Consider the following 21461-nt stretch of genomic DNA (forward strand, 5'->3'; position numbering starts at 1 on the left):
AAATAATAGCATATCAAATGTGTTAAAACTGAACTTTTTTTTCCTCCTTTAATTGGGCAAAAAAGGGATCTTATCCAATGTAGCTAGGAGAATGGATGGAGAATCAGAGTGAATGAAAAAGGAAAGTGTTCTTAATACTGCTGTCAGTAATTTAATGAAAGCACATATAATGTATGAAACAAAGGCTTAAGTAAAACGTGTGGAAGCAGTTGACAAGGCAGTAAGAATAAGCACTTCTACTGAATTCTCCATATAACTCTGTGCTTCTAAATATGAATTTTCACTCTCACATGTGAACTCTGTGCACTTCTAAGATACTATCATTCAAAATCAGGTGAGTTTGCTGCTTTAGATATTTTTAGACAGGAATATCAGTGTTTGTTCTAGCATCATTTGAATCAATAGCATATGAGGTCAGTCATACGTACATATTTTGATTTAACAGAGCTCACAAACTGTAGATAACAATATCCCCTGAAAGTCCGTGGCAGTATGCTAGAAAGTAACAGCACTGTTTGAATCATATCACCAGAGTTTCAACTATCTCATGAGTTGTGATAGGAACATATGTCTTTGTTAACCAAGGCACTTGGTTTGCCTTGGTTTTGAGGAATTGACGATTGCCTTCAATAGTTGTCAGAAACTCTACTTCACCAGAAGAATATAAACACCTACAATTAGTTTCTCAGGAATAAGAAGTAGTTCTAATAACTGAACAGCTGTTAAATGTCTTAAGGGTTCACAAGAAAAGAGATGAGACTGAAAGATTTGTACCTCAGAAGTAGTGATTTAAGTCTGCTATGGCTACTAGATATGATGGCAGTGAGAACACAGAGTAAAAATATGAAAACTATTCTGAAATTGTCTCATGAAGATGTTTCATTTTCAAGAGATGATTAGTGTGAAAAAGCAATAGCTATACTGTATGTAGCTATACAGAGCTCATGAACAGAACTTCGAAGTAGCAGAAATGCAAGACGTTTAAAGGAATAACAAAATACAAACAAATAATAAGGAATACTCATATTTTCTCCTAGCTGGAGAGCTAGGATCATTGACCTACCCTCTTCAGGGGTTTCAGTTTTCTGATATAAATTATTAGAGCTACAAATTCTTAAATAGTAATTATACCTACAAAAATAAAAGTAGCATAATTAGATGCTTCAATTTGTTATAGAAACTTCCAGTTTGCTCTGTTATCCTCAGTAGAAACAGATGCCAGTTCTTGTTGCCTTAGAGCTCACATAAGTGGAATCAAGTCATCTCAACTGAATGTTCTGAGATTGACAACTCTTCATATCAGAAAATGAAGCCTTACTGTACATGAAAGGCAGCAATTTTAGTTAGCAAGCTGGAAGAACACTCACCAACAACTTTTAGCACAACTGTATATAAGAAGAATGAGAAGGTCAAATTTTTCCGATTGTCCCAAGTCCTTATTTTCTGAGATATAACTTATGTGGAAGGTTATGTTTCACTTAAACAAGGAAGTTCTCCATTAGCTGGAGCATATAGTCTTCATAAAAAAGTATTCACCAGGGCTGTAGTCCCTTATTCTACATAGGCATGATGTCTAAATCTGCAACAGGCACTTCTGTGTTTGTGAATATGCTATCAATTGACTCCTGTATAATTTATTCAACTTGTTACTGAGAAATCACATATTAATGTGAGTTGAGAATAGTCCTATTCCTAAAAACAGATAGGAGGATGTCTGTTTCAAATAGTTATTTGTTTGCTTCTTTGTCTGAGGAACCATGTGGTTTTTCCTTTGTTTCAAAATAATACACTTCTATTCTGAGTAACATAACAAAGTCTTCCATGACACATTTGTTTAACTGTGAGGAAGAGAAGATGTTTTCTATGCCACTGTTTTAAACTGGATTTTTGAGAATATAAATCATTGTTTCCTGAAATTTACTTACTGCATATGTTCATAGTTCGGTCCAGACTTTATTGCCTTTGAGGAACAGTGGATGAAAAAGAGTAAATTTTCTTTCTAAGGAGTCCATAAGATTAGTATGAATATCCTACTTGTGATTACAGTGGAACACTAGGGGAGGAAAAGGGGAACAAGATGCTTTCTGTTACTTCAGAAGGAGACATGAAAATGTGCTTGCTATGCCAACATGCAGAAGGGGTTCATCATTTGACACCCCATAACTTCCACATGAGATATGTGCTTCTATATGGGCAGAGCAGCACTGCCACGGGAAGCAGCCTCACATTACAAATCCTCCTTCTGCTTAAAGCATTCCTGCAGCATGTTGTAGCATCCTGCAATATGACGTGATGCCTAGCCCCAGTGGGACACCTGCTGAAGGAATACCATTGCCAGTGTCTCAGTTCAGCTTTTGCTCTGATGTCTGGATAGCGGTTGGCCACCAGGGATTTTTAGCTGTGAAGCTGCCAGTGGTGTTGCATGCAGTATTGCAGTCAATCATTCATTTCTTTGAATTCTGCTCATTCAAAGTGTGTGCAACAGTATCTGCTATTACAGGAGGGGTTTTTTTGTCACCAGACCTAGGTCTGGGCCAGCTGTCTAGTGAATGGTGCACAGATTAGACTGCATATCACAACTCTGGGTGTGAAAGCTAAGGATTAGAACTGTCAAAACAATCTATGGGTTGGAAGCAAGATAACTGTAATGCAAGTCTGTTCCACCAGAAACATCTATTGTAGTTTTCCAAAGTGCTTTTTTCTTCAGAAGAGATGAGCTGTGGATTGGCTTATGCTCCCATGCCATGTTGGCTAGATACTGTATAGTACGACACAGCTATGGAAACTATGAGGAGAGAGAATTTTAGACTTACATTGAAGACAGCCTGATCCATGTACAACTTTTTCATTCATATACATTAACTAGGTTCTCCTTTTTTGAGAATAACTCCCCCCTTATCTTTCTGTATGTTATCTGCCATGATTAGTAAATAACCTTTAAAGTTCTATTATTGTTTCATACTATTGATGGTTTAACTGCCAGTTCTGTATTATTAACACAAAACAATTGAAGTGAGTTTGGCTTTGGAACATCTGTGGATGGTTTCTATGGTAGCCTTTTTCAGTCCCTCTTTTACTTCCTCTCAAAGTAAGACTAGATCTATAAAATCCATTTACAAATATTTTGAGAGATTTAGCAGCAACAGCTAAACACTTCACAAATCTCTTTTCAAATACGCTATTAAATAGACATTATACAGGATGGCTGCTTCTGTAAGTTTGAATAAAACATTTAGAGTTCTTATCAGTATTTTTCCAGTTCAGAAGTTATTATTCTGGCTTTGAAGAATTTTTCAGGGTACTCTTATGGTCTGTGTATGACTTAAGCAGGTTTCAGTTCTCTGTAACAGCGTGTATGAGCTGCTTAAAAAAGTCGTCCACAACAGTTTACCCATGAAATTAATAAAATCAAGTGGTATGCAGACATTCTATTGTAAACAGTGGAAATGTTGAGCAGTATTCCAGATATGGAGTAGTCAATAGCTTCCAGGATTTCCAGGGCTCCTGAAAGTATAGAATATGTAGAATGAACAGATGTTTTGCTGTTGATGATTAACAGAGTTCAAATTTCACTAAATATTTCCATTGGATACTCCAATTAGTTAGGTTTTTTGTAGGAAAAACCTAATTGCAAATCCTCGGCAAAGATTTACCTATAATAGCTGAATGTATAGCAGACCCACTCGCATCTACAGACTGCTGTGCAGGTAGTGCTTGAACTACATCATCCCATGTCCTGAAGGGTTATAAAAAAGACATTTCCCAGAAAAAAAAAACTCTGTTCTACTGAGGACCTCAGGAAACCATGTTCTAATTAAGCTTTTCCAATAGTACAAAGCATTTTGCATGTAATTTAGTGTATCTTTGTAAGTAACGTCAAAAGCTAGATCTCAGTACCTGATGACTTCTATGCATCTAAAGAAATCTATGGAAACACATGCACATGAATCAAAATGTCCTAATCTATGGATTGATTCTTCACATAGTTCTCTTGTGCACATATATTCCATTTCATGTAAAATCTAGTTCTTTATAGATGGACGAAAGGTATATGTGGATGTAAACAACTAAGCAATGGAAGTCAGAGTCTAAAATTCCAAAACTGGTAAAGACTTTCGTCATGCTTTAGTGATTTTTATCTGAAAGAGTGGAAATTCATGAAAGAGCAGTACTAAATATGTAAAATGTACTAAAATTATGCAGATCTAATAAATTACAGTGAAGTAAGTTCAAAATTAACCAAACAAAACCCCAACTTCCTACCTCCACAACCTACCACGCACTTAACAGATTTTCAGATTTTCATTCTTGGATGTTTCTTTAAAGCATTTCATTGCTTTCTTTCCTGTCTGTTTAAAAAGCTGATATAGTATTTTTATTTCATGACAAGCATGAAAGAGTAGCTGATATTGGGGAAACACTGCAGGAGTGTTTGCTAATGAAGAAAATCCCTGTGTCTTACAGTACCTAACCATAGAAATCTAATTCTTACAAAGAAGTGATTAAGAATGGCTTATAACTGATTATTCTTTTTTTCATATTTTTCAATTTTTGAGCACTGAGCATCAGGTTCCTTCAGCACTTAGCTAATTTCTATATGGTCTCTAACTTGCCAGTTTGATATTTTCAAGGAATCTTGTAGAAAATATTTCAAGTGGTTATGAAATCTTCAGGAGCGATATATTTTCTGATCAATTTTACAAGTATCTTCTGCTGTATTCCATGTCTAATTTGACAAGAGTATATTGCAAGACAGTTTTGCCAGTACAAAGAAAAACATTTTCTTTATTTGCTCGAAGTCTGTGCTGTCAATGTAACTTGTGTAGCTGGGCGTAATGCTTGGTCAGAGTAGTTCTTAAAAGAAAGGACCATGTAGACTTGATGAACTCACAAACAAAAGGGAAGTGACTCAGTTCATACCATGATGAGGCAATGAATTATATAGCTTTGTAGAGTGACCACCCAGTATATCAGTGTCTCTCATTGCTGCATTAGAACCGCGATGGTCAGATCTGCTAATTATGTAATACGTAGCTCTATGTCACAGTTAGTTTTAAAATATTTCTCAGCTTCTCTTGTGTTACCTTCCTTCTCCTGAGTATCTTGCTGGTTCCATTGGCCGTCATAACTATTTTTAGCTCTATAGAGTCATAATTAATCATAGAACCACAGAATATCCCAAGGCGAAAGGGACCCATAAGGATTACTGAGTCCAACCCCCAGATCCATACAGGACCACCCAATTAACCAATAAACCTCATACAGCCAACTTTGTTTAATCAGAAGCTACTGAATACATATTGAATCTGGAAAAAAAAGGTATTTGAAAGAGTATATGCTCCTTTAATGTAATATTCCTGCTAACCACCAGGCTGGAGCTTCTCTAGTTCACCTAATGCCTGTGTCTCAAGTTTAGAAGTGGAGAAAATGTAGAGAAGCACAGGCTGAATGTACATTCATCCATAAATGGCATACCTACCTGTTACTCTGGGCATTGTAGATCTCAAATCCACAGAGTTAGTGCCTGTTTCATGCTATAAAATACTAAATATCTTGTTCTAAGAACTGCAGGGTATATTGAAACGTGTCCGCTACAAACTAGGATACAGTCACTTAAGACTGCTTTTCACAATTTTGCATTTTGCTTCTTTAGGAAAAATCAAAACAAATAATGACATTAATCCCAAAGTATGCCTAGAAGCTGTCAATGATATGTTAGCAGGGAATGGAAAAGGTCCTTCATAAACTACATGGATTAAACAACTAGTAATGAAACTATTAGCTCTATGATGATGCCTGGCTAAGTACTTTTTCCCTTTCTCCTAAACGTTGGGTCAAAAAGTCTTGAGATACTAGTAAAAACAGTTTCTTCCAAACAGTGTCTGATATTTTTTTCTCTCCATGTGCAGGTAACATTACAAATAATGCTGCAGTCCCACAGCTCACCAAGAGCTAAATGCCTGGCTTTGCTTCACTGTAGCACACTTAACCCCTTTGCTTGTGGTGTTTGAATTATTAACCTGAAGCTATTCAGGATAAAATTTATCAACGTCCTCTTTATTAGTGCAGTTTGAAACTATTAGCCCTCAAAAATATTTTCAGGAATGTGGAATTCAGTCCCTCGACTCTGCAATTATTTTTCTAGAGATGCATTAGAAATTGCTGGTATTGAACACTCAGCAAGATGAAAAACTTTTCCTTTTTTTATGACCCGTACCAAAAGGGGCCTGTGGTGTTTTGTTTTATTGTGTTATGACTGCTATCATAAACACTCAGGGCTTCCTGCCTTGTACCTCTAAAATCACTTGACATGAAAATGATGCTTATTGTTCTCTTCAGCTGGGAATTCAGTAGATCAAGACAAATGTGGTGTTTCTTTGCCTAATGCAGTTGGTAATGTTACAAGATAGGTTTAATTTCCCATACATTTCAGTTCCTCACAGTAATAGCATCCCTGAGTATTTTGGCAAATGAACAAAAGAGTTAATTAAACATTGTTGAAATTTTCTAAGGCAAAGTGTATACAAGGTCATAACAAGGGCTCAGCTGAAGTTTATCAAAGTTTAGCAGTCTGTTTCTACAGGAGGGATCCCTCCAGCTATTGTAATGTATGACAGCCTGGCATACTGCTTTCTGTGGAAATAACAAGCTGTTGTACAACAGAATTACAGAACAACTTATCAGTAGAATGACTTAAAAGGGCTTAATATATTAGAGATATTATATTTTGTCACATTTGTAGCAAATAAGCACAGTAAGGTCCTATTTTCCTCCATATGTTTGGAAAATGAATCTGGAAGAAGGTCACTGAGCAGAAAGCTAGATTGTTACTTCTCATTTACACTGTAAATGCTTGTGGCAAAGACACTCCTCTGTTTCTGTACTTAATTCCTGCAGCAGGAAATGTACAGCTCAATAACAGTGTAGGTGTCTGGATAGGAAAGAGGTGCACCACATTTGCCCTTAACTTGTAATGGAAATGTGTATTAATATATTTATGATGTGTCTAGAAGCCCGGAGCACTTAAAATTATGCATAACATTTGTGAATAGATATTGGACCATTCAGGGACCAAGAACTTAATTTCGGTTTTTGTGACTGTCACATAGACTGTAAGGGAATACATGTGTGAGATTATTATTGTAATGGTGTCGATGACATAAGATATAGACTATTTACTGTGCAATTATGAAGTCTTTTTGAAGATATGTCTTCTGTATTGAGCAAAGGATGCCTCATGCTTACTGTCATAGCTCTGGGGGTTTCACTAATAATCATATTCCTTTGCTGACATGTAAATAGTTTTGCTACTTTTCTTAGCACACACAAGTACATGGAGTTAGCAATGAAAGAAATACTGAGAGAGCACCTTTCCTACTTCTGAAAGCAGTGGAGTTGGAAAGAGACTGTGAAGACTCAGTGACGCTAAGGAGCAGAAATATTTGCGGAGGTCAATCTGAGCGTCTTGTTCTGACATGAACATAAAAAACTGGTGTGAAGGTTACAGTCACTGAGTTCTTCCACAGCTAATAATCCTGTAATATTTTTTTTTACTAACAAGGGAAATTTGGGTTGAGTACCACATGAATTCACCATTTTTTTCCAATCTGCATTAGTAGTCAACACTAAAAAATCCACATTAAAATGTTATTTATTATTCCCAAAACTCATATAAGCAGTATTTCAGTTGCTATTGAACTAACACACTCCTTTTTTATTCATTGTAAAGATTTCTTAGCTATCTAAATTTATATCCTCAGGTGCCTAACACTTGGTTAAAAGAAAAATACACTTCTGAAGGTTATTCATGTAAATGGCACCTTATTCCTCTCCAGAAACACAGTACCATCATATAGCATAACACTGAGCATAACTGCTCTGAGGTATGGTAAACTACATTTTTTCTTGTGTAACACAGAATAGGCAGCAAAGGCAAAGGTTCTTTTTTTTTTTGAAAATATCAGCCATATAGGTTAAATACCTCTAAAACGTACAAAGTATCCATCTTGAAGTTATAATAAATCCAGACAAAGTAGTGACTCAATGAATGACCCTAATACTGTTTTGGAGAGCAAATCAATGAACTATGCAAGCGATGCTGATACATCCTGATTGCAGCCAAGAATAGCCTGTGGTTAAAAGTAATGAAATAACTTAACATAGGTCAGTACTTTTTCATTAGGAGAAATAGAATTTGAGGGTGAGATTATGAGAATATTAATAATTGTTCACCCTTCTTATTTTTGCTTGTAGGTTTCCTCCTGTTTTATGCTTGTTCATATTCATAACTCTACGTGTATCACTGCTTGGAAAACTTCAGGCTTTTTGCTGTTCTGTACCTCATAATTCCCATGGATGTGGTTTGCTTTAAATCCTGGTTAATAATTCAGATTAATTTTTCTGAGCGTAAGCAGATCCCTTTGTCATTGCATAACTTGTGCCTACTGAGCTGTGAAAGGTTTTTAGAATTAGAAGACTAAGAACTCTTATAATGACTGAATAAACGAAATGATATCCAGTCGTGGTTAGAGGTAAACAGTTTAAAGAGTAAAATAAGTTTAAAGCTGCTCTTAATTGTTTATTTTATCACCAGGGTCTCTCCTAAACTGTTCAGGCTGACCTTACTCAGTCTTTTCTCACCACAAACTATAAGCAGAATTCTAGTTACTGAAATTTATAGTTGTGGGAAGTCAGTATTAATGAGTTAAATAGCCTTTTCAGGCTTGCAGATAAACAAGCTTGTTAAAGCCTCTGCTCTAAAATGTTGTGAGCACTCATGCCCATGAAGTCAGCCAGTCAGAATCATTCCAGATTGTGTAAACCAAAGCTCCTATAGCTTCTAAGGGACACTCCACACTGACCAACATCATGTTTGTATGGGCCAGTCATGGTCACTTGCAAGTTACTCCTTGTGTGTCTTGTGTTCAACAGCAACAATAGACTGCATTTGTCATAAATATAAATAGTGCAGATATGCCATGCTGCTTTTGATCCTACAAGATCTGAAAGTATCATGTTCTTTCAATATGGAATTCAAAGATTATTTTTTCATACGTTACCATGGTAACAAAATGGTAACTAGGTCCCTATGTTCATTTTACATTAATAAAGGCTAAACATAAGCAGTAGGAACCGTGTCCTGTTGAGTCTTGATTCTGTATAATAAAAGATGTTGTGTTTTTGTTTAAAAAAAAAAAAAAAGGCTTGGAATTAATCTTTTGATTTAATTCTTGAATCACTGTAGCCTTTATGCCTGCCTGAGTGTAGTTAAAGGCAAAATCTATTAAGGACAGTAACTCTACATTAGTTTAAAAGCAAGGAAAAGTAAAAACTGCCTGTGATCTACAAGATTCCTATATATAGACCTTGGTGTTCAGATCTTGATGGGTATTTAGGATTCTCCTGTAACTGCCTCTAAATCTGTTAACCTGCACATTGCATAGCTTATGGTGCTTACAGAAAGGTATAAAGAAAGCAGAAATATTAATAGCAGCAACTCTGTTCCTCCAGGGTAAAGGAGTAAAAGAGGTGATAACTATTGATTACTCCATTAGCCAGGGAATTGCTTTAACCATTTGCAAGATCTCAGGTCCTCCAGGCTGAGGGAATGAGAACAGATGCAGGAGGAATATGGGACTCAGTAAGATTTAATCAAGGTCAATAAAGTTCTGGCTGGGATGGAAATGCTGTACCTGAGATAAGAGTCACCCTGAATATGTGCAGGGTGTTTTCAGTAGATCATGGTTTGCTCTGTCTGCCATTTTTTGGAGGAAGGGAGCAGTTCCTATATCATAAGAGTATAACTCTCAGCATACCGTAAAATACAGAGCTCCTGGAGCAGGACCCTTAAGTATTCTAAAAAAAGAGTGGAACCTTCCATGTTACTGTGTGACAGTATTATCTCTTCTCATTGTAGGAGAGATATTGCAGATAAAGGTAGAACTGGCAAGAAATCTTCTGGAAAACTTGTTTTTCCTTGAAAATATGAATTTGCATAATTTACTTATTTCCATTCAGCATTCGTGAGAAATGATTCTTCATGCTGAGATTTGTAGTGAAACCACAGGGCACAAGAGGAATGGAGAAAGGAAAGGATCAGATTCACCATTAGCTCTTTAGTCACCTAGCAAAATCAGTGGGAAAACTTAGGGAGACTAAATTAAGAAACTGCTGTGTACAGCAACACTGGTGACAGTAAAGTGAAGTTCTGGTTCTTTCTGTTTTGCAACAAAAGTCTTAGTTTCATCTTGAAGTAAAATGTTTGAAATTTCGGAGTGTTACAGAGCAAGATAATGATTGCATCAGCTGCTCTAAATGCAAGGCATCTCATAGATATTTTACATTTGGGGATCAGTGTGTAATTCAAATGAAGAAAAGTTAAGCAGTGTGTTAAGGATACAGTCTGTATATTGTTTAACTGGAACGTGAATTTCATTTAAAAGGCAGCAGCTTAGACAGAATACTCAATTCATAGTGCAGGGCACATGCAAACATTCTCATATTTCTCATATATATACCGTATCTGAAACAATGCATCTTGGTCACATGAGGACAGAAGATTCCAAATGAAGAGAGATTCAGAATCTAAAAGCTAGTCCATTACACTTTTCTGCCATAACAAACATGTTTACAGCAATATGAAAGTCAGTTCTAGGCAAATTGGCCAAAAGTAGATTACGAAAGCAGAAAAGTGCAGGGATAACTGCATCTGGTTTTGGACCTGCTGTGAGACTTTGTAGTCATCCTTGCTGAATAAGACTGTGGAATATCCATGTATTTGAAATAAACTGTAGTGTATTAATAATACTTAATATCAGAATCACTGAGAAGGAGTTCAGTAGGTAATCTGGTTCAACTTTCCACTCAAAACAGGAATTACCACTATATTTTATGTAACTTGTATTTTTTTGATTCGTCAATGATTGTTCAACTCTTGGTGATCCTAGTTTGATCACAAAATAACCTGAAGAAACAGTAAATCATTGGTATCCCTCTTGTATGGGAACTGCTGTCATGGCCTGAGCCACTGATTGAGTACCTGGAGGAAAGACCTAGTCACAGCCCTGGGAGCACAGGTGAAGGCAATTCACCTGTGTGACCGGAAGGCCTCATTTAAGGGCTGACTACCACTGAGGAAGGGTCTCTTTCTGGAGATCCCTCCTTGGTGGAAGCCTTTCCCTGTGAACCCAGAATCTTCTGATACGGGTGAGTGATCTACCTCCCGTCCCTTGTAGCGCCTTGATATTGTGCCAGTCCTTCCCCCTCTTTTGTAACACCTTTTCCATTGTGTTGGTCCTTCTGATTGCTACAATCTAATATGCAAGCTTCTTCCCAGTGCCTTGTCTAGGAATAAAATAGCCTTAATTTGCTAAAGTTTTCTTTTCTCTGGTGTTCTGTGATGAAGATACTCTTCCTGTCAATAGTGGGAATGAAACATTCCTCAAGAGAGAGCATGCAGATCAAACATCTGATGCCTGATCTGTTAGTAGAGCTCCCAGGAGCTCATGGGCTTCCTGGGATCCGTGTGCTTCTGCAAAGTTACCAGAAGGGGTTAGAGATCTTTGAGGATGCTGCTGCATCTCCAGGGGTCAGATATTCCATATGGAGCACATTCAGCATATATAAGGATGCAGCAAGTGTTTCAGTGCTTTAATTGTGCCCTCCCTGAAATGCAACAGTAATTATCCTAGTGAACCCACTTCTGTAAATATGAATGTCTCAGAAATGAACTACCAAGTAAGAAGGATTTTACTTTCAAATTTTGAGATGAAAAGAGAATTGAAAATAGACATTGAAAGAATGAGCGTCTTATCTATCAAAACATATTCCTGATGTAGACTTCTGAAAACTGTAGTTTCTCAGGTCTTTGCCATAGACCCTCATTCTGCTGATGAGGAGAAAAAGATGCCTATGATGAGCAGTCCAGATGATAAACTAAGACACCATTATATCATTAGGTCTGTGCTGACAACAAGGGGTTTGATAACCCTGAAGGCCATCCAGTGCTTCACCAATGCCAAGCACAAGCCAGCAGGAATCACTAGGAGAAAAAGTAGCACTTCCAATGTGCTGCTCATGGCACAGAAATCTCCATTACAACTAGCTGAAGTGTGGGATTTGGTATGATATTGACAGCTGCACTTTAGGGCTTAATTCAGTTGCTTAAGCACAGGAAACTAGCAGTAAATGAAGAACCATAGCGTATCCTCCTTCTCTCCTTACTGCAGTTCCAAAAGGATACGGGTTTCCCCGTATGTTCTTCATATTTTTTGCAACTTTCCTTTTGATGTGAGATAACCTAGGCACCTGTCACAAAAAGAGACCTGTGTAATAGCTCAATGAACTGAACTGCTAGCATGTAAGCAGCTGAATAGCTCTCTTGCTTCTACCACTGATAAGATATCTGACTTTAATAGCTTATGCATGTGAAACAACTGTAGACAACTACACTTAGTTTTACTGATCTCACAAAGGATCTCACACAAAATGATTCATCAGGTTTAAATTCAATGTTTGAATAACAGGCATCAAAAAGTGGATGAAATAGACTGATCTGAACAGATTCCTGAGTCACTGCTGCATAATATGAGAGCCAGAATACAGTGTTTAAGGTGAAGTGGATTAGTAACTAAGGAAGAGACAGTGTCTTTTAACATTACAATATTGTGCAAACTTCTGTCCAGGAAGTGGAAGACTTGGTTTCTATCAGCTTCCTACTGCTGACAACCTTGAAACTAAACCTTTTAATCGTGTTTTAATCACTACAGCATAAATAAAAGTTGACTGATTAAGATGTTTAAAACAATGAGTCTGAGAAGGACCTAAAAATCACCCACCTCCAAATGGAATTTTGAATGTTTTCAATCAAAATAGGGATAGCCTGGTCATTTAAAAAAAAAAAAAAAAAAAGAAGAGGGGGTTATTAGGAAATCAGGTCAAATTCAAATTCTTCCCTGCTAACATCTCAGCTTCTTCTACCTAAATCTGAGTCATTCCTCAGCATGTATGAAATGCTGTCTTTCAGCATTTATGGAACTTTGTCATCTAGAGATGACAATAGAAGCAATAACTAAATGTAAGTATCTTTGCAGTTTGACAGCATAGTTGGCAGGTGATCTGGACTACTCAATCTGTCAAGTCTGTCTATTTATTAAGTCCACATAAGGCATGAAACAAGCTATATGAACATAATCCTTGTAAATTTACTTACAGATTTATTGTTTTGTGTACTAAATAAATGTTTAAAAGAGCATGGAACTGATTATTTGCAGACAAGACTTTTTTCTGAAGCTATGAAAACACATCAGAAATTCTTGATAACTTAGAATGCCTGATCTCACTTGGGCTCTTTCAATAGTAATGTAAAAGGTATATCAGTATCTTGCATTTTCATCAGTGAAAATAAATAACTTGAGTCCAAAGAGCATTTGGCCCAGCTATACACAGGTGTCTCATATCCTCTGTCAGCTTCAAAAAGTGTAACAATGTGGTTTTGAAAAACATCCTTAAGAGGATGATGCGCTACATAATGTGTTGTATAAACAGTTTACTTTGTAAATTTTACAAAACTTTCAGATTGTTCTAAATTTAGGTCATGTATTTGACATGTCTTTCATTTTTATTAATAGGCACCACAAGGCCGCATAAGGAGGGGGAGGTCCCTGGTGTGGACTATATTTTCATCACTGTTGAAGATTTTATGGAATTGGAGAAAAGTGGTGCTCTCTTAGAAAGTGGAACATATGAAGGTAAGTATACTTTTACTGCTAATTCTCTCTTCTTTCCATTATGCTTTTTCTAATATGATGGTGTTATATTGAGACATATCCCATCATAAATGTTTCGTTGCTACCGATGCAAGAAATTTGTGGAGTCCCATGGTAACATGGGATGGTAACATATGTGAAATGTAAATGCGGGTGGGTGCATTGTAACTTTAGTATATTATACCAATTGAAAGAAACAGTGTAAGACATTGCAGTTATAGGAAAGAAAGACTAGTTCTTCATGGCAAATACCTCAGGATACTTCCATAAAATTTTAGCTATCAACTGCCATTTCAACATAGGATAAATAAATTCTAGAACAGAAACCAGTTGTAAGGCTGATACTTACCCACGTATGAGGACCTGCAAATACCAGTGTATGTCAGAGGTTGAAACTTCACTAAGTAAAACAGGAAGGATTTGCAATGTCGTACCTAGTGGGTTTTATGAAGTTAATGGAAATCATTAATTTTATAATATTGTGGAAGGGTAGGAGCTGTCCTAGTGGCTGTGCTAGAAAATATCTCTACATGGGGCAAAGAGCCAGCAGTTTCATGCAGATCAGGGCTCCTTAGAATTACTCTAGCATTTAAAGTAGTTTAGCAATGGACAGATCCTTTAATCTTCAATTCTGAAAGCAAAATATCTGGGAGCACCCTTTTCTTATGAAAAATGACCTATACATATGAGAATACATGGATGAGTAGAACCACTTTCAGGAAGCAGGCCTGTATTTTTACCTTGCAGCAGATAAAGCAATGAAGACTTTTTTGTCCTGACTTTGTACCTGTCAAGGAAAGCATCTGGAGATAAATAAGAAGCTATTCACCCCAAAGAAAATCATTAGCTGTGTTATAAATAGCAGAAAATGCAATCCTTTCCCACCTAATCAGCACAAAGCACTCACTGGAAAGTAAATAAATTTTCATAAAGAGTTATATCAATACAGAAATTGTAACATAGATTTCCATTAAAGAATGTCAAATAAAGGAAAATACATCTTCTTTTCCATTCCGATTTTTCCCCACTGTCTGACATCTTATGGTAGAAGTTACATAAATATTAATAGATATATAACACCACAATTCTATGTTCATCTTACATTCATTAAGTAACAACCTTTCTTTAAGTATTTTTTGTTACCTTAAGTGTTTGAAGCTAACATAAAAGGAGCTTAAGCGTCATCTGTCTTTGCTTGACCATGTAATTTCATTAGTTGGTAGCAAGTTGGTAGAGATTGAACTGCTAGGTTAGATTAATTTACAGTGTTCTTCTGTCCCTCGAGGGATACTGAGAGGTGTCTTTTAATACCAGTTATCAGAGCTGAGTGGACAGCAAGGTGAAATACTGGTTGTGGAAGTCAGTGTAAGTCCTTAAGCCAACTGAGGACCTAGCTTGAAAACAGGGCTGAAGTCATGACTACACAATGTCTATCACATCGTTCTGTCATCACAGATGACAAGTTCACTGAACTTAAGAAGTCAGAAACTAAATGAAGACCAAAATAAACTCAACTGTCCGATTTCTGCATAAATTTTTTCTTTGACCAATTTCCAGATTTCCCAGTGAGCAAATGTATATTCTGACAAATAACATAATATCTTTCTATATATATCAATAAATAATAGATAACATATTGTAAAACATACCTAGTTTGCAGATGCTGTCTCTCCTGTTCTTATACAGAAACTTCCAGCCAGGGCCTTATTAAGTTATACTCCTTATATGCCTGATTAATTCCTTATAACTGTAGTACCTTCCTCAGGGAAGAATTTTGCTATTTGTTCAGTCACAAGTTTCCTGAGCTCATTAAGCCTTCAGTGATTAATTGTACTGCTGACAATCATACCAACCAGAGCAAAGAAATTTTCAGTTCTGCCCCCCCCCCCCCCCCAAAGACATGACTTTTGCATCCTTTCATAGGTTAGCAACTTATGTGAGTATGTATGTTATGGGAGCTGAATTTTCTCTCCTTATCAACAAGTATTATAAGGCCTTTGGAATCAGTCTTAAAGTCTTTTAAATGATTATCTGTTAAACTAGTTTTCAGATTTTTTTTGTCTTGATGAGATCATTCTGTATTTAGCTAAGTTTCTAGAGTTCAGCTGATCCACCATCTTGTACTGATTTTTTTTTCCAACCATGACTGCAATCACAGAATCACAGAATTGTTGAGTTGGAAAGGACCTTTAAAGGTCATCTGGTCTAACTCCCCTGCAATGAACAGTGATATCTACAATTAGATCAGGTTGCTCAGAGCCCTGTCCAGCCTGATCTTGAATGTCTCCAGTGATGGGACATCCACGCCTCTTTGGGCAACCTGTTCCAGTGCCTCACCACCATTATTATGTTAAAAAAGAAAAAAAAAAAAGCAAAACTTATATCCAATCTCAATCTCCTGTCTTAGTTTGAAACCATTTACCCTTGTCTTATCAGTTTGTCTCTACCAAAAAGGGACTTATCTTTTTTTATCTAAATTCAATGATAAATTCTGTTTCCATGTGGTGTTTTTCATCATGTAGCAATGTCTAGAGTTGGTTCAGTCAATTTACTTTCTACTGTACAAATTATAAAGAGAATCAGAAAGAACCCAGAGGAGAAGGTCAAGTGGAGACTTGCATTGACACCGACTCTTTGTATTGCTCATTATAGTATTCAGAACCATTAGGAGTATGGGAATTTTCTCATAGTAATGAGAAAGTCTTACCCATCAGTCAATTCTTGTTCTGGTGCAAGCAAATAACTGTTGATTCCAGTGGGAAATAATACAAACAGAAAAGCAAAATATAAATTCTCAGGGATGTATGTTTCTATACTTCTTCTGAAACACATTTATATACACATTATATATACTTATATACTAGTTTTTAAATAGATTTTAGGTGATAGAAGTTTCAAAATTTAAAAATAGGATGCTCTGACCTCTTCAATACATCATCTCTGAATGTCTTTCTTGGCAATCCCTTTCATGACAAATGAAAATAACTGCAGGATTCCAAATTTCTGTAGAAATGCCACAGTGTAGTCATGATAAAAACAAAACAAATTGCACGTTTTAACAGTCTTGTAACTATTTTCATTTAATTTTGGTAGGCCTGATCATGGCTGTTTTAACTGAATGGCTTTTTTTTGAGCAACTGCCAAAAAAGACCAAGCCATTTCATGGGATGAATTACTTAAAGCGTAAAGCTACATAAACATTTGCTGCATGCTTTGTAATTTGCTTGTGGTAAAGCTCTGTGGCAATCTGGGTGACACTATTCAATGCAGAATGAGATAAATTAGAAAAGTTTATCTTTCATTCTCACTCAAATTAACAGTTCAAGTCATACCAATTTTAGTTAGATAGTCATTAAATTCTGAATTTGTAATAGAATTTCAGTGAATTCCACGAGTACATTGCTACTAGGAGCACGAACTGTTAGAAGAAAATCAAAGTCATTTATTTGGAGGTCTCTTTATAAGATAGTTCATCCATATCCTAAAGATTTCCCTTTGTTTCTATCTAGTAGAGCTCCAGTTTCCTGTACTGATTAAAAGAATTCTGATCTGGCATAGAATGGTAACTTTATTGGAAATACAACTTAATCCTGACACAGGTACTGGTGTCAGATAAAATATCCACTGTTCTGTATCAGAGGAGGAGTTATTCCTGTGCAGAGTAAAAGCCACCTGCCTCTATGTGGAATGGTGTTGCACAGGAGGACAACCGCCAGCAAAATAATCCATGCTCTTTTTTTTTCCCTAACCCTGAAATGAATGTCCTGTATGGATTTAGTCATAGATGATCTTTGAATTGGCACAGTATGCACAAATCAATAAAATACAGAATAACAAAGCTGTAAGAACAAGACAAACTGTGTATGTGTTTTACCACTGTCTTTTACCATTCCTTCAGTAGAAGGGTTGGCTTGGTATGCTGTCATCTCTCCGACCTGTCAAAACTTGTGTAGCGACTTACGTCATGGATCACTGACTTCATAGGTTGTTCCTGTTTTCTTATTGTATCAGCAAAATTTCTCAGTCAGTGCAGCATATCAGTAAACTGAAAATATGCTTGAAAGTATGTAGATTGCTCCAAAAGTTAATGCCTCCTATTTATTCCCATGGAAATTACAAGTACAGAGCACAATAACACCATAGAGCAAATTTTCAGCTACAAAGCGCTATTTTTTAACATAGCTACTACCATCAGCTATGCATTTTTGCCAGCAGTGAACAAAAGCCTACATGCTGTGCTCATAAAATATATATATATATCTGCACCAAGGGAGGTGACCTCTGGCATGGCATTGTTGCTAGGAAAACGTTGCCCATGAGGTCCATGTTTCATCAGATGGAACAGATGGAAGTCAGAAGGCACTAAATCCAGGCTGTATGGTGGGTGTGGTATGACAGTTGAGACAAGACTGACCATGTGCTCCATGGTCTTAAACTGGTATGGTGCCCAATGTTACCATGCTGCAAGAAATGGCCTGACTGGAAGTCTGAGCCTTAAGCGTAGTCTGTGAGCATGTAGTGGTCAGAGTGGATGGTTCCTCTGGATTCTAGGAAAGCCAGAGGATCACCCCTTTCTTATCCCAAAAGACAGTGTACATCACCTTTACTCACTGGGGACTGTGTCTTGATCTTTACCTTTGATGGAGAATTCACATGTTGCAATTCCATGAACTGTTGTTTTGACTCCAGCTTGTAGTGGTGACACCATGTCTTGTCACTAGTAATGATGTGATCCAGGAAACTGTCACCTTCCGCCCTTTAGTGGTTCAAGAGGTCCCAACATACTTGCCTGCAGAGTTCTTTGTATTCCAATATGAGCATTCATGTGACCTACATGGTGCAAACCTTGCAGTATTCCAACATTGCCACCACTGTTTCCAATGTACTGAAGCTTAGATCAGGTCTATATAGTTTCCCGGTTATAATCTGCCAATTCATTTTGTGGCATGACAGCTATGCATAACCATCTGGAACGTGGCTTGTCTTGTCTTCATATCACTGTTTTCACTGCTGTAATGCACTACCCACTGCCTCACTCTACTAATATCCACTGGTTGGTCTCCAAAAATCTTCAGAAAGCGTCATTGAATGTCAGAGGGTGTATATTTTTCTGCATGGAGGAATTCAGTGACACACCTTTGCTTCATCTGTGCTTCCATGTCAGACATCCCTTTATCAGACTGCCCCTCTGCTGCCATTTATACACAGGAAAAAAAAGTGTAATGGAATGTTGGTGGGAAGGTTCAACCTCTATTGCCATACCACCAACATATACCTCTGATGTTGTGGGCCGACATAACAGGAGGCATTGCTTTCAGACCAGCCCTTGCATATTGGGTAAGAATCCCAGTGCTCATAAACAGAAATGTAACAGCTTCAATATTACTCCAAAACTCAGATGTGCTAAGACACATGATTGAAAGTCATTTTAAGATGACATTACAAAGTATTAATAATGTAAGAATTGAAGAGCAATGCAGTCTATGGGTAGAAGTGCCTTTTAAAAGAAGCATAAGCAGTAACAGAAACAACAAGAATTTTTGAGTGTATGCACACTCTGGGGAAAAAGAAATATACTTTTTGATCTATAAGGACTTACATGCATTTCAGATATAAAAAAAGAGATTTTAGCCATATGGAATTTTGTAAGAAATACAGACATGGAAAACTTTCTCACATGTGTTAAAGATGTGACAAACTTAGGAAAAAATTGATTTAACCAATACTTCAATGGATAACATACCAAGTAGTCTTTTCTTCTGAATTTTGTTTACTTCAGCAGGCCTTCATAACAGCAATTTCAGCAAAGACACCATATCTTCTCAATAAAAGAACAGTCCTTAATTTTATCCTATGAAAAACAATCACTTCAGTTATTGTGCCATTAATTTCATCCCAAGTTCTTTTTTTCCATTTGTTTGGAATTATCTCAAATTTGTTCATTGGTTAATTCAAATCTTGCTGAAGCTATTTAACTACTGAACATGATTGTGAGCTTCCTTTGGACGGACTTACATGGCTGAATATTAGCTGCAATTTTCTCATTATCCTTTTTCTCTGTAAATAGTAAGTCCTTAGATAAGGCTGAGTACACCCTGTTGGTTTAAAAAAAAAAAAAAAAGCTTTAATGTTCTTGTTTATTTGAGGTTTAAAAAATTCAATTTTTTAGGAACAATTTCAAAGAGTGAACTTCTTTGTTCTTAGTTGTGTCACCATTATTGAGCTCTCATGGGAAAGTGAATGTGTGTTGTAGCTGAAGCCTTGTCAGTGACTCTTCCCACAGGCAGGTGTATTACTGGCACAGGGATGTGCTCTGATTCCATTCACCTGAGATGTGCGGAGTCTTCAAACCCAAGGAGATATTAAGCATGGCATAGGCCTTCATTCATTGCCATCTTCCAAGCCAAATTTAGACTGTGCAGAGACACAAGTCAGGGAAATACTTCTCAGAAATCATGTAATGTTGTGATCTGCAAATTTAAAGTATGACTTAAGTACTGCTCCAAGTTGATATGGAGTTGCTAATTACACCACTGTGTTGACAGTGGCTTTACCAACAGTGCTTGACTCCAGTGGCTTTGATTCCTTTCTTCCATGTAAAAAACTGTAGGAAATTCAAACATCCCCCTACTTACTGTATGCAGTGTCCCCTTATGAACAGGGCATCCTGAGAACTCCGCAGCAAAAGGAAACAAAGGAAATTAATCAAAATGAAAATAATAAAATACTGCCTTTTTACGATCTAAATATAGTAGTTAAAGAAATACTCTGATATAAAATGGTAAGCAAAGGGATTGTCAGAGTAGATATGTATAGACATAGCTTTAAAAAGTCTTTAAGAAGTCATATCATTTAACAGCAGAAACTGTTTTCAAGGGCACAGAGAAATACAATGAGATGTACACCCAGATGGTGGCTAGAGAAGTGTTTCTGAGCATTCCAGTGTACAGACGAGTGCTCTACCTCATAGAATCATAAAATGATTCTGAGTATCCTGAGTTGGAAGGGACCTGTAAGGATCACTGAGTCCAATCCCTGGCTCCACACTCAAAAATCAGACCATATGTCTGAGAGAGCTGTCCGAACTCTCCTTGAACTCCAGCAGCACAGCGTCGTGCCCACAGCCTTCTGGTGCAGAACCTTTCCCTAGCCCCATCCCCAAGCCCCTCCCCTGACACCTCCATGCCGTGCTCTTGGGCCCTGTCGCTGTCACAGAGAGCAGAGCTCAGCGCTGCCCCTCCGCTCCCTGTGGGGAGCTGCAGCCGCCATGAGGGCTCCCCTCAGCTCTGCTCTGGGCTGAACAAACCCAGGGACCTCAGCCACTCCTCACACGTCTTTAGACCCTTCCCCATCTTTGCAGCCCCCCTTTAGACACTTTCTAATAGTTTTATGTTCTTTCTGTACTGTGATGCCCAAAACTGCGCACAGTAGTCATGGTGAGGCCACTCCAATGCAGTGTAGTTACTTCCCTTGCCTGGTGGCAATGCCGTGCTTGGTGCACCCCAGGATATGGTTGGCTTTGAGTAACGCTTCTCTTAACCAGTTGTGTCAGGCACAAGGTCAGACTAAGCTCTGTCACACTTCGCATAGTAGACCCCATATTTCTGCTGGCTAATTCTGCGCTGTTCAGCAGAAGTGCAGGTAGACATTCAATTTATCTAATTTGTTTTCTGTTAAGATCCAATGCCTACCACA

General features: G+C 37.3%; 1 protein-coding gene across 11 annotated transcripts in view; it reads left to right on the forward strand.

Annotated features, from left to right (window-relative positions):
* The window catches only part of MAGI2 (membrane associated guanylate kinase, WW and PDZ domain containing 2), a 735464-nt gene that overhangs the window by 413192 nt on the left and 300811 nt on the right, over nt 1–21461 (forward strand). For all 11 annotated transcript variants that reach the window (XM_021384489.1, XM_021384488.1, XM_021384490.1 and 8 more), the window contains one exon: nt 13629–13748. In XM_021384489.1, the coding sequence (XP_021240164.1) occupies nt 13629–13748 (120 nt within the window). The remainder of the gene's footprint in view (nt 1–13628; nt 13749–21461) is intronic.

The sequence above is a fragment of the Numida meleagris genome, chromosome 1 (genome assembly GCF_002078875.1).
Source record: "Numida meleagris isolate 19003 breed g44 Domestic line chromosome 1, NumMel1.0, whole genome shotgun sequence".
NCBI lineage: Eukaryota > Metazoa > Chordata > Aves > Galliformes > Numididae > Numida > Numida meleagris.